The 12,970-nt window shown below is 35.0% G+C and overlaps 1 protein-coding gene across 1 annotated transcript; it reads left to right on the top strand.

Moving 5' to 3' along the window:
- Nucleotides 1-2,002: 2,002 nt before the first annotated feature.
- On the top strand, nucleotides 2,003-12,867 carry LOC110109006 (60S ribosomal protein L19-3-like). The gene is made up of 5 exons (XM_020839896.1): nucleotides 2,003-2,061; nucleotides 2,520-2,642; nucleotides 2,735-3,048; nucleotides 12,248-12,300; nucleotides 12,626-12,867. Exons 1-5 carry the CDS (start codon nucleotides 2,049-2,051, stop codon nucleotides 12,651-12,653), a joined length of 531 nt encoding a protein of 176 aa, XP_020695555.1. The 5' UTR covers nucleotides 2,003-2,048; the 3' UTR covers nucleotides 12,654-12,867.
- Nucleotides 12,868-12,970: the final 103 nt, after the last annotated feature.

Below are 12,970 nucleotides of genomic sequence, written 5' to 3'. Positions count from 1 at the left end.
CTATTTTAAGCCCATCTACCCCAATATGTGAAGAATATTATTTTATTTCCTTGTCAAGTGAGGATAGAGCATTAAAAGAGTGGGCAATAAAGTCATTGGTGCTAAGCAAAGAGATCTTTAATGAAGCAAATGATAGTGTTATGGGACATAGTCAAGGTCCAATACATAATGACCAATTCTTTTCATATAAATAGAATATAGTAGGTGTGTTCTAATTCTTCTAATTTATTGTGATAACAAAATATTAATATAATGAAACATGCAATGTATTCTAATTCTTTTGTTTTTTTGTGACAAGTTAACATAAATATAACAAGCTATGTATGTATGCATGTAATGAGAATATAGTTTAAGATAATGCCACTGAATTAAAAAATAAAAGATTTTCTCAACTTTTCTCAAACACTGTGTTATCTTTGACTAAGAGATGAAGTAAATGCTAAAACTTGTATGTTGTATGAGTAAAGACTAGACTTATGCAAGAATACTTGACTTATCAAGCATGAATAATAGTTTAATTGCCTCAAGGTTGATTATATTTGTAATAAGCTGACTTACATTTCTTAACAATTTGATCAACTTTGTTACATGCTTGTTGCCTCATTATTTAGCTAAAATCTACTCATTTGGTTCTACTATTAATGTGGTAGGCACTTTTTTTAACAATCATATTTCACTCTTCATTGTTATTTACTTAGTTTACTTCTAGGTTATGATTCATACTAAGGTATGGTTGTTGGAGAAGAGTAGGAACTTACTAGGCCTAAATGATCAGTCCTTCTCACTTTATTTTATATTTAATTATTTAATCGATCGGTGGTCTTATTCTCTTTGGTTATATTAATATATACTACCTTGATTCTTACTGTTAGTATACTAAGAATCTCATTTAGTGACTATATCTCACTCTTTATTATTGTCTCACATCAAAGTAATGGGTCATATTAAGGTGGGCGGTAGATGGAGATGATTGGGAGTCGGTTATTCTATTATTTTTGTTATATTTAGTCAGTCAATGAGACTCAGTGTCTGTAAGAAAGTTTGAATATTTTTAATATGAATATCATTTTATTGTTACTCAATCATATATGTCAAATGCTACAAATTTTTTTTCTTTCCCACCAAAAGAATATTTCTCATTTGTTCATGAAAGAATCACTCATATTCCCTATAAATAGACCTCTCTTCTTACTACAATTCAAGATAATCATGTTCAATGATAAAACATGTCCTTCAACTTGTACTTGATAAGTCAACTTGAAAGTTTAACATAGCAGAGTGATATTGAGTTCTTATTTATAGACTTTTTATCTCGATTGACAAGCCAAGTCAGTTTGGTTTATCTATATTAGGTTTCATTGATAAGGTTCAAATTCAATTGAGCTTCCATGATCATATTTGGGATAAGATAATATTAATGAGCCGTTTATGTGTAAATAAATTTATGTAAAAAGAAGAATGTTCCTCCATATGCATCCTTAAATCCATCATGATAACATAAATAAATTCACACAAAGCTTATGGGGCCTATTTCCTTTTGCTTATATAAATTTCTATATGCAAAAATATGAAGTAAATAATATAGTATTCTTAATCTAGATCCAACAAATTAGATTTGTATTTGATGTTTTTAAAACTCATATACCAATTTTAATTTATCCTGATATTTCATACATCCTACTAAATAAAGTAAAATATTTTTTTTTATCGAAATCTTTACTTAAAATTTTGGCTTGGCTACATCATCATTAACAAAAAAAAAGTTCGAAAAATTAAGAAATTGATACGTACCATCAGTTTTTCTATTTATAGAATAAATTATCATAAATAGAAAATAAATTAATAAACTCATATTTTTATGCTTAACATAATAAAATTATTTGAAATTCAATAAATCATTAAAAATAAAATTAATAATTTTACTATGTTTTTCAAAATTTATGCGAGATTAATGTAAATATAAAGATTTAGTTTCTTCTATGTCAAATATTAATATCACAAGCAAGGGGAAGGTCTGGCTCGACCCTAATGAGGTCAGCGAGATTTCCATGGCAAACTCTCGTAAGCACTGTCCCTCTATTTTCTGCAGTTTTCTTTCGATCAGTGTGTTGCACACCCCCTTCCCTTTATCTTTAATCAACCTCTACGATGTGTTCGAACCTTAAGATTATGATTAGGATTTAGCCTTCCCGAATCATGCTTTTCTTTGGATATTTCTGCGAGCAATTCGGTAAGATTCAAAGATTGCCTCGAGCTCTGATAATTGTATGGAGAGAGCTGATGCGTTATCCTTGCCCTTTTGATGTATCGCTCTATTAGTATTTCGTTTACTGCCGTATTTGCTGACAACTATGAATTTAACTTATCCCACAATTTGAGTTTCAGTTTCTTCATAAGAAGGTTAAAATCTGTAAGTTGTTGGAAAATTATAATCTTGTATTACTGTGTGCTAAATTCTGAGAAGGTTCACATGAAGTGTTTGCTTATATGTAAAATGCTGTTGGTTTATTAAATTGCAGGCCAAAACATTAGGAAGTTGGTAAAGGATGGTTTTATTATTAAGAAACCTATGAAGATTCACTCCAGATCTCGTGCTAGACGCATGGCAGAAGCAAAGAGGAAGGGACGCCATTCTGGATATGGTATGGCTTAAATGTTTTTCTAGAGCTTGACAGCATTTGGGGGATGAAACCGTTAATGTTGTAATTGATTTCAAAATCTTAAATTCTTGCAGGTAAGCGCAAGGGTACTAGGGAGGCTAGGCTACCCACCAAGGTTCTGTGGATGAGGAGGATGAGGGTTTTGAGGCGTTTGCTTAGGAAATACCGGGAAGCTAAGAAAATTGACAAGCACATGTACCATGATATGTATATGAAGGTGAAAGGAAATGTTTTCAAGAACAAGAGAGTTCTGATGGAGAGTATCCACAAGTCTAAGGCAGAAAAGGCAAGAGAAAAGACATTGTCTGACCAGTTTGAAGCCAAGAGGGCGAAGAGCAAGGCGAGCAGGGAGAGGAAGATTGCTAGAAGGGAGGAACGTTTGGCTCAGGTGACCTAATATCGTATTGCAATAATTCCCTTTGATATGAATTGTATTTTTTAGCTGCTTAAAACTTTTTGCCGAGTGTTTTTACCCTTAATATGATTGCTTTTGCAATTGGTTCTTGGCTTCCATTTATCAATTTATAGCTAAATGTTATTATTATGCAAGTTGTCTCACCAGCATATGTTTGCTGTCTGGTGTCTGAAACCGTTCTTTTGCTCATTGGTCTAAAGTAAGGATGAGTGCCCATTTCATCTGCACATTTTAAACAATATCTTTGCATGTTTTACTAGCAAATTTAGATGTATGGATCTGAATATGTATCTTTCAAATTTCAGCACTGAAATTTATACATGGTCAACTGTGCTTCCCTGATAATGTATTCATTTGAATATTTACGTATTATATTAACTCTTTAGTTACCTAGGTTTTGTGGGATGCGTTCTACTACTTGCATTGAAAAATTTAGCCATTTTGCGTCACCATTCCTTTGTTTTTGAGTTTCTAAGTGGCACAAAAAGTGAGGTTTTCTTTTCTTGTATAATCGTCGATCTAGTTTCCTTACAAGTCATTAAACACTTATAGGAGTTTTTACTTTTATTTCTGATCATTTGATTTTAGCTTTTCAAGTTTGTTTCAGTAAATTTTATATTACTAAGTAGTTGCTTTGGATTTTGTCCTACTTTGAATGGCATTTATATTCAAGCAAGGTAGGTTTCGTGCTTGAACCTTGTACGCCCATCTTTTTTTCTCTTTCCTCTCTATAGCATGATTATAGAAGTTGTTTCTTAGGTAATGGTACTTATCAGTTATCCTTAAATTGTAATCTTTAGCAATCAAATGAAGAACTCTTTTAGCTTAAAAAGACTAATTGATGCAGTACGTTTTCAGAAGTGTACTGTTACTTTAGGGTTCCAATAATCTAAATAAACTCAGAATGTTAATAAATGGAAATATTGGATTTGTACATGACTGTTATTAACTTTATTTTTACTTGTATGAATTTTCTGCATTTTCCTGCTTACTCATAAGTGATGTTTTTGAAACAGTTTCTATCCCACAAAGGTCCTATTTGCATTCGCAGCCTTGTTTATCTGTCTCTTAGAATGCCGTGAAACTTCAAAATTAATTATTCCCCAACATAATTTAAAATTATAATTATCATTTTTATTCTTATAAATATTCCTTATTATCAAATGTGATTTCTAAGAAATATAAATTTCTTTGGAAGCACAAAATTCGATTTGCTGAGGGCTTTTAGTGTTGTATGGTGCTTTGGGTGTTTGGTGATCATTTTACCTTAAAGTTCGTCATGTGTTTTTGAAAGCACTAGTGAACAAAAATAGGTGGTTTGGACAATAACGATGTTGTTGATTGCCAAGTTGTGCATGACAAAGTTGAAAATGTAAAGATGGATGCTAGAAAGGCTAGATTGAGCATTATTATATTTGATTGATGATAATAGTAATATATATTGAAGATAAGTTATAAGAAATCTTATTAAAGGTGGAGCCACCCTTCATTCACGTTGGCACTTTGGCAAGGCTAGTCCAGAACCATAATTCAGACCTCCTAGGAGGTCATAAAGGTGTTCCTAGACAAGGGTTGTGCCTTAAGGCACTAGGCAATAAGGCAAAACATATTGCCATTCCTAGCCAAGGGTTCTTCCTTAAGGAACTAGGCAATAAGGCAAAACATATTGTCTTAATATGAGAAATGTGTAGTAATTTGAAACATGCTTTTCTCATGAGAGAGGAGTTAACCTAAGGGCATTAATTTTGGTAAACTAATCCTTTTTTGGTCTGTAGATCGTATTATAAGTCTTAGCAATAGTGCAACATTCTCATACAAGCATATTTGTTACATGTTCTCAATTTTACTATGCTTAAATTGCCATTTTTAAGGGTTATTGCCATTTATGACATCTTAGGTTGAGCAATGAGGGTATTCCTACTTTCAATCTTGTTTGATTCTCAAAGCCTTACATCTTGAGGTTTTATTTGGTACAATTATTCTAATTTTGTGCTTTGTGTTATATGAAAGGAAAATTGCATTAGAATTAGTGATGCATAAGCTTGTCCAGATACTTATATGAGATTAGAAAAAAAATACACATTGGTTATTATTAAGTTTTTTTTCAATATAAACCAAATTTGAACATTTAGATAGCATCATAGCATAGAATTTTAAGCAAGATAGTTCAATTAAGAAGATTGTTTTGAAAGTTTTAGCAGTCTAAAAATAGATTGTACATTGTTAATGAGACTTGTTGGTGGAGTGAAAAGGTATAATGGGTTATTAAAAATGAAATATACTTTTAAGACCAAATTTTAAAAATGAGCATGTTTAAAGCTTAATTAAGCAAAAGAAGCGTGATCATTAAAAAAAATTAATAAGGAGCAAAACACCAAATAATTGGTATTTTCTATAGAAAATGATAAATAATTAAGAAAACGTCAAATTATTTGGCGCTTTCCATAGAAAACACCAATTAATTTGGCATTTTTCATAGAAAATGCTAATTAATGGAGAAAAAGTCAAATCATTTGACGTTTTCTTCATTGGAGAGAGAAAGAGGGAGGGGCGGGAGGGAGAGAGAGAGGAGGGGTGGGAGAAAGATAGTAGAGAGGGAGAGGGAGGGGAGAGAGAAAGATAATATAGAGGGAGAGAGGGAGAGGGAGAGAGGTGACATGGGAGAGGAAAAAAATATTCTGTGCGTATACCGGACAAAGTCCAGAGACCAATCAGAATGCGCCACGTTATTTTTTTGCTCGGTACTGAGTGATGTGGCGCATTCTGGTTGGTCTCCCTCTCTCCCATCTTTTCTTTCCCCTCTCTCTCTTTCCATTGTCAACTCTCTCTCTCTCTCTCCAACTAAGAAAATGCCAAGTGAGTTGACTTTTTCTTCATTAATTAAAATTCTTTAATGAAAAATGCTAAATTAATTGGCGTTTTCATGAAAAACGTCAAATAATTTGACGTTTTCTTAATTATTTAGCATTTTTATAGAAAACGTCAAATTATTTGGTGTCGTTGCTCCTTTTTTAAATTATTTAATAATTATGCTTCTTATGTTTAATTACACATTAAACATGCTCCTTTTTAAAATTCGGCCTACTTTTAAAAGGTGGCAAAAATTGATTACTTCTAAGGTTTTTAATAAGTATAAGAAATTAAAAGTTTTTTAAAGATGATAATCAATAAAGTAAATTTTTTATGATTTATATGATAGGTTTGGTACTAAGGAGAAAATAAATAATATATATATATATATATATATAAAGGTAAGAGATTAGCTAACTATGGTTAGATATATTAAAAGTCAAGATAATATGATTATAAAAAAGGATGAAGACACTAAGAAAACAAAAGGGGGAACAAAACAAAAAAACAAAGAAAGATAGAAGAGGGGAGGAAGAAGAAAGACGATGGCTAGGAACAAAAGGGGGAACAAAAAAAATAAAGAAAGATAGAAGATAAAACGAGAGAGAAAAAATAAGAACTGCGAGCCTTGGACTCTTCCGAAGACTGACGGGTGATGCTTTTGCCCTTCTCCAAGGGACTTCAAGTCACGAGCCCGGACCCATCCTGCTGCTGGTGAAACTCCGATTCCGTCCCATAGGAATCTCACTAACGCTCTCTCACAAGAAGAACACAAGTGTGAACACAAATTTTTAATATCAATTCTTCATTATCATTATAATAGCTTAAGGCCCTATATATAGGCCACAACATAAGAAAAACTCAAAATTTCAAATTTGCCCCTTGGGCCACAACACTCACATAAACTATCCTAGGGGTAAAACAGGAAATACATCAAATAAGAATTAAAATGCAGAAAATAACTCATAATTGAAAATTTAAATAATGGCCGTCGATTTACAACGCCGCTTGTGATAGATGCGCCAAATCTTCGTACTGATGTCCGCATCATTCTCCCCAGGTGGGAGAATACTCGACTCCGTTGAGTAAGCATCACAACTGCTCATGTACAACTCTAGATTGTTATTTTGAAGCACTAAACCCAATGACCTTTTTGCAACGATTTTCAAACAGCCCCGATTGCCCACAATGTCAACTTGCTTGTTGCACTTTAGCTCGCCAATTATGAATGTCATTTCCAGAGCTTCATCCACATTCTCCGTTATAGGAGTTTTAACCGGGTCAGGAGAAACCTTTGCTTCTGTAGGAGTTGCAATTGAATCAACCAAATATCCCTCTGTATTATTTGCAGTCACGCATTCCTCCTTGCCAACCAATTCATCTTCTTCTTCATGTTCTTCCTTGATCGCCTTATGTTCCTCTTTGATTTGCACAGTGATTGGGAAATTAAAAGCTTCATTGGCCTCCATCCATTTGTCCGCTCTATCCCTTATCTCTCTGTCTCTTAGTGCCCTTTTTCTATCCTTTGAGGAAGGGGATCTTGCAGGTGTGTAAAGTGATGGGTCAGTCCTACCTCGCACTAGGTTATCGAGTCGTTCGATTGTTTGACGGTGGAAGTCTGCTAAGTCTGCTTGATTTTCCTTGAGATGTTGACTAATGGCGCCCAGTTGACTTGCCGCCCAGTTTAGAGTTCTTCCAAGTCGATCTTAGTCCATGCTCTGATACCAAACTGATGTAGAACAGGGAGGGAAGTAGTGGCAAGAACGAACTCCAAGCGCCCTCCCGAAAACCTGAAATAATTCCTTCTAGAAAATCTGAAATATATTTAGATTTCTTTCAGAAATTGGCTGTAGCTTTGGGAGGAAGAGGGCTCAATATTGTAATGAATTTGGAGAGCTTCTAGTGGAGAAATTCCCACGTGATGGCCTTGGAAGATTTCAGCCTTGATGGTGAAGAGAAAAAAAAACTGAGAAGAAATTCAGATTTTGGAGAAAGAGATAAGAGAATAGCCTCGAGCCTCTTTCTAACAATCTGAAAAATTATTTCAGATTTCCGGTCCAGAAATCTGAGAGGAGATCTCATATTCTAGTTAGTAAGGAATTGAAAATTGGAACAAGGAATTACAACAGCAATTGCATTTGAAGTAGGAGAGAGGGAGAGAGGGGAGAGACGGGTGACAGGAAAAAGAGGGAATAATAATGTGTTTTTTATTTTGTTTTGTTTTGTTTAGCTTCAATTATCTTTGTTTTTGTTTTGTTTCTTTTATTGTCCCCGTAGTCGTATTCATCTTGTCATCTTTCCTCCTCCCCGCTCAACCCCTTAGCCAAACCTCCATACCAAGCTCCACGAATTTTCCCCATAGCCGCCGGCTACCTTCCCCCATTAGCTCCTCCACCGCCGGCCATTCTTGTTTGTCTCCATGAATGAGGAGTCGATGTCATCTTAAAGCTTACTTAAAGAGTTCAAATAATTTAGGAAATTATTTTCATATTCAAATTTTGAATTTCAATTAATTTCCTAAATTAGAAAGCTATTTTAGGAAAGTATTGAATCTCATTCATGATGTAATTCAAATTTAATTTGGGTGATTTAATTTTGGGCGGTTTTTAAAATTCAAATCCAACTAATTTGAAATTTGAAATCTTTCCTAATTTGCCATTCCATTTTTTAGACAGTTTTAAATGACTTCTATTTGAATTTCAAATTGAAATAGGACTGAATTATTTCTTTCATAAACCCCAAACCCATATTAAGTATTCACAATCTAATGCATTAAAACCCCTATTCCCCCTTGCATGCCGCCAGCCCACCTCACCTCCACCTTGGCATTCACTCATATTTATTTCCTTTTCTCCCTATTTGCTCTAGCCGAAATATTCAAAAGGTTCAATTTGAACTTTCAATTCAAATTGGATTTAATACCATGCTTTCCTAATTCCAATTTCCAAATCAATTTGCCTTAATTTACATCTCCCGTAACTCCTCAATTAATTCCCTTATCTAAGGAATTAATTAAGGAATTCAAAATCCATCCCTGACTCCTCCCCTCACCCCCTCATTCCAGCCGGCCCCTTCTCTCCCTCTCTCCCATTTCACGTGTAATTGCTACTGTAACTCTTGGTTCCAATTCACAATTCATACTACTTGAATATGAGATTTATCTCTCAGGTTTTGAATAAAAACCTGAAGAAAATTTCAGATTTTGTGAGACAGTTGGAGTTTGTCCATCTTCCATAGCAAAGCGTGACCCGTTCTACATCAGCTTGGTATCAGAGCATGGACTCGGATCGACTTGGAAGGACTCTAAACTGGGTGGCAGGTCAACTGGGCGCCATTAGTCAACATCTCAAGGAGAGTCAAGCGGACTTAGCCGACTTCCACTGCCAAACAATCGAACGACTCGATAACCTAGTGCGAAGTAGGACTGACTCACCTCTTTACACACCTTCAAGATCCCCTTCATCAAAGGATAAAAAAAGGGCACTAAGAAACAGAGAAATAGTGGATAGAGTGGACAAATGGATGGAGGCCAATGAAGCTTTCAATTTCTCAATCACTGTGCAAATCAAAGAGGAACCTAAGGTGATCAAGGAAGGACATGAAGAAGAAGATGAATTGGTTGACAAGGAGAAATGCGTGACTACAAATAATGCAGATGGATACTTGTTTGACTCAATTACAACTCCTACAGAAACCAAGGTTTCTCCTGACCCTTAAAACTCCTATAACGGAGAATGTTGATGAAGCTCTGGAAGTGATATCTATAATTGGTGAGCTAAAGTGCAACGAGCAAGTTGACCTTGGGGGCAACCGGGATTGTTTGAGAATCGTTGCAAAAAGACCATTGAGTTTATTGTTTCCAAATAACAATCCAGAGTTGTACATGAGCAGTTGTGATGCTTACTCGACGGAGTTGAGTATTCTCCCACCTGGGGAGAATGATGTGCACATCAGTACGAAGATTTGACGCATCTATCACAAAAGGCGTCTTAAATCGACGGCTATAATTTAAACCTTCAATTATGATTTATTTTTATGAATTTTAGTTCTTAATTAATGTATTTCCTGTTTTACACCTAGGATAGTTTATGTGAGTGTTATGGCCCAAGAGGCAATTCTGTAATTTTTGATTTTTCTCATGTTGTGGCATATATATAGGGCCTTTAGCTATTGTAATGGGATAAAGAATTGATATTAAAAATTTGTGTTCACATTTGTGTTCTTGTGAGAGAGCGTTAGTGAGATTTCTATGGAGAGGAATCAGAGTCTTCACCAGCCGCAGGATGGGTCCGGGCTCGTGATTTGAAGTCCCTTGGAGAAGGGCAACGGATCACCCATCAATCTTTGAAAGAGTCCGAAGAGTTGAAACAATTAAGAGGAGGGAGACGGTGAGAAAGAAAATAGAAAATCTGAAGAAAATTCCAAGTGAGGCTAAGCAGGATTTAGGAAATAATTCCAAAAAAAAAGTTGCGGAGGAATTAAATTAAAGGTGGGGACGTGGGGTGTTCAGCCAAGATACGAATTCTCAATTTTGGCAATAAATCCAAATAATCCATTAGGGGCCGGTGGCATGAGGTAACAGAGGAGCATTAAAAGAGAGGATTTAAGGCTTCTTAAAGTGGTTTAATGAGTTAGGAAAGTAATGAAATAAATCCGATTTCAATTTAAAATTCAAATTGATTTAAATTAAGTAGTTTCCTAAAATAAGATGACAAATTAGGAAAACTTTTCAATTGTCAAATTTCATGAATTTGAATTTGAAAGCTAGATTAAATATTTTCCTAATTTAGGCGAATTAAATTAGGAAAGAAATTTGAATTTTAAACAACTTGAATTTCAAATTAATTCCTAATATCATGCACCCCTAATTAGGAAAACCAAGAAGAGAGGGGAAAGGATGAGGCCGGCGGCTAGGGAGCCATGGCCGGCGGTTTGGAGGACTTTCTGGGGAGATGTGGCCGGCGGCTTATGGTGGAAAAAGGAGACGACGATGGTGGACGTAGGTGGAGGATGACGACGACGGCTAGGAACAATAAGAAGGAACAAAAACCAAACAAAGAAGAGATAAAAAAACGAAAGATAGAAGATAAAACGAAAGAGAGAAAATAAAAACCGCGAGCCTCAGACTCTTTCGAATACTGACGGGTGATCCGTTGCCCTTCTCCAAGGGACTTCAAATCACGAGCCCGGACTCATCCTGCGGCTGGTGAAGACTCCGATTCCTCTCACATAAACTATCCTAGGGGTAAAACAAGAAATACATCAAATAATAATTAAAATGCAGAAAATAACTCATAATTGAAAATTTAAATAATGGCCGTCGATTTACGACGCCGCCTGTGATAGATGCGTCAAATCTTCGTACCGATGTCAGCATCATACACCCTCGCTGTACTTTAGCTTTGGTGTTTTCATACCTTTCTACTCTTGTGGCTCATGCTCAATGCCTCTAAACCATAGGCGACCATTTGTGTTGTGTTCCTTTGTTTATTCAATTAAAATTACTACAGTTAATCCTTTCCCAATGAATGAGTTGAATTCAACCCTACTTTGCTTAGAATATTTGAGAGGAGACGCCCCATTATTGCTCGTCAGCCCCATGGATGTTACAAGTTAAAGCTTTATTATGTTAGTAGATTGAATCCTTCGAGACGAATAACCATGAGATCTGATTAAGTTCACTTAAATTCCCCCCAGCATTTTTCATTCAATCATACTCAAATTTAACTACATGCAAATCTAACATTGTGCCTAAGCATCCTTTCTTTAGAGCAAAAGGGGTAACTAATTATGAAGGTTTGCACCCATTAGAAGTCTCAACCTAGATCTAATGTATGATTGTTAGCCTCTCTATTGGGCATTCTATGTCCAGTGAGCATTGCTTCGATAATTTTTCAGCTATTGCAGAAAAATCCCCAGTCTTCTACAAGAGGGTTTGGCTAAGATAGCAGAGACACCTATTGTTGAGGATCGTTTTTGTTTGAAAAACATGGTTCAAAATGTTGAACAAGAACTAAAATGAGAAACTACAGCTTCATTTGGGACGGCTGTCTTACTGCTTCTTAAAGCGGCTTTATAGTTAAAAAAATTTAATTTTTGTACTAAAAAGCTACTTAAGAAGCAGGAAGAAAGCCCGTCCCAAATGAAGCCTAAATTGGCATTTCAACTCCCCTCAATCAGAGCATTTATTTATGATTCATTGCTGACTATCATTTGTAATTCATCCTTCTTATTCGACTCTCTTCCTACTGCTAATTTTTGGAGAATAACTATCTAAAAAAAGTCTTTAGCAATAATTCTGACTTTTTTTCTTCCCTCCTAGGGCCCTGGAGAAAAAGCACCACCTGCAGTAGCAGCTACAGCTCAATCATCCGAGTAAGTCTTCTTTTTAACATCCTATGTTATCACTCAGGCTTCGTTTGAGACTGCTTTTTTAGTGCTTTTTAAAGCAGCTTTTTAGTACAAAAATTAAAAGTTTTTACTAAAAAGCTGCTTTAAGAAGCAGTAAGAAAGTTGTCTCAAATGAAATCTTAGGCTTCGTTTGGGACGGCTTTTTTATTGCTTTCTAAAATGGAGTTTTAGTACAATTTTTTTAATTTTTGTATTAAAACTCCGTTTTAAAAAGCAGTAAAAAAACTGTTCCAAACAAAACCTTAGTAATCTAGGATAAAGCAAGCACTCAGTACTTGTTTTGTTGCAGCTCTCTCCCCAAGAAAACAAAGAAGTGAGCTTAGCACTGACTGAGACGATATTCTGAAACATGGAAATTAAGTAGATTTTTACAGAGTCTGGTAGTTCTTAACAGTCTAGACTATGTGAAATATATTTTTGATATTTTCCCCACCCTTTTATCAAACTATGAAACAGTGTATGGAGATAATGCATGTTGATTTCAAAACCCAGTTTTTATTTATTTATTGTTACTGTGATCTTAATTTCTTTTAGTTTCAGCTCTGACATCTCTGTTCAGCTTATGGCTTTCATGCTGATGACTTCAGGTGAAGTAGCAGAATTAAGTAACTTTGTATTATAGTGTTTTTTGGGC

This window comes from Dendrobium catenatum, unplaced genomic scaffold (assembly GCF_001605985.2).
Source record: "Dendrobium catenatum unplaced genomic scaffold, ASM160598v2 original_scaffold_96786, whole genome shotgun sequence".
Lineage (NCBI taxonomy): Eukaryota > Viridiplantae > Streptophyta > Magnoliopsida > Asparagales > Orchidaceae > Dendrobium > Dendrobium catenatum.
Note: the sequence above shows the minus strand (reverse complement) of the source record. Positions and strands in the feature narration are given on the sequence as shown.

What these genes read in the sequence shown, in the direction of transcription:
- LOC110109006 (XM_020839896.1), top strand. An exon ending in GGGACGCCATTCTGGATATG is followed by an intron (nt 2,643 to 2,734) that starts GTATGGCTTAAA and finishes AAATTCTTGCAG; the next exon opens with GTAAGCGCAAGGGTACTAGG. An exon ending in GGGAGGAACGTTTGGCTCAG is followed by an intron (nt 3,049 to 12,247) that starts GTGACCTAATAT and finishes CTTCCCTCCTAG; the next exon opens with GGCCCTGGAGAAAAAGCACC.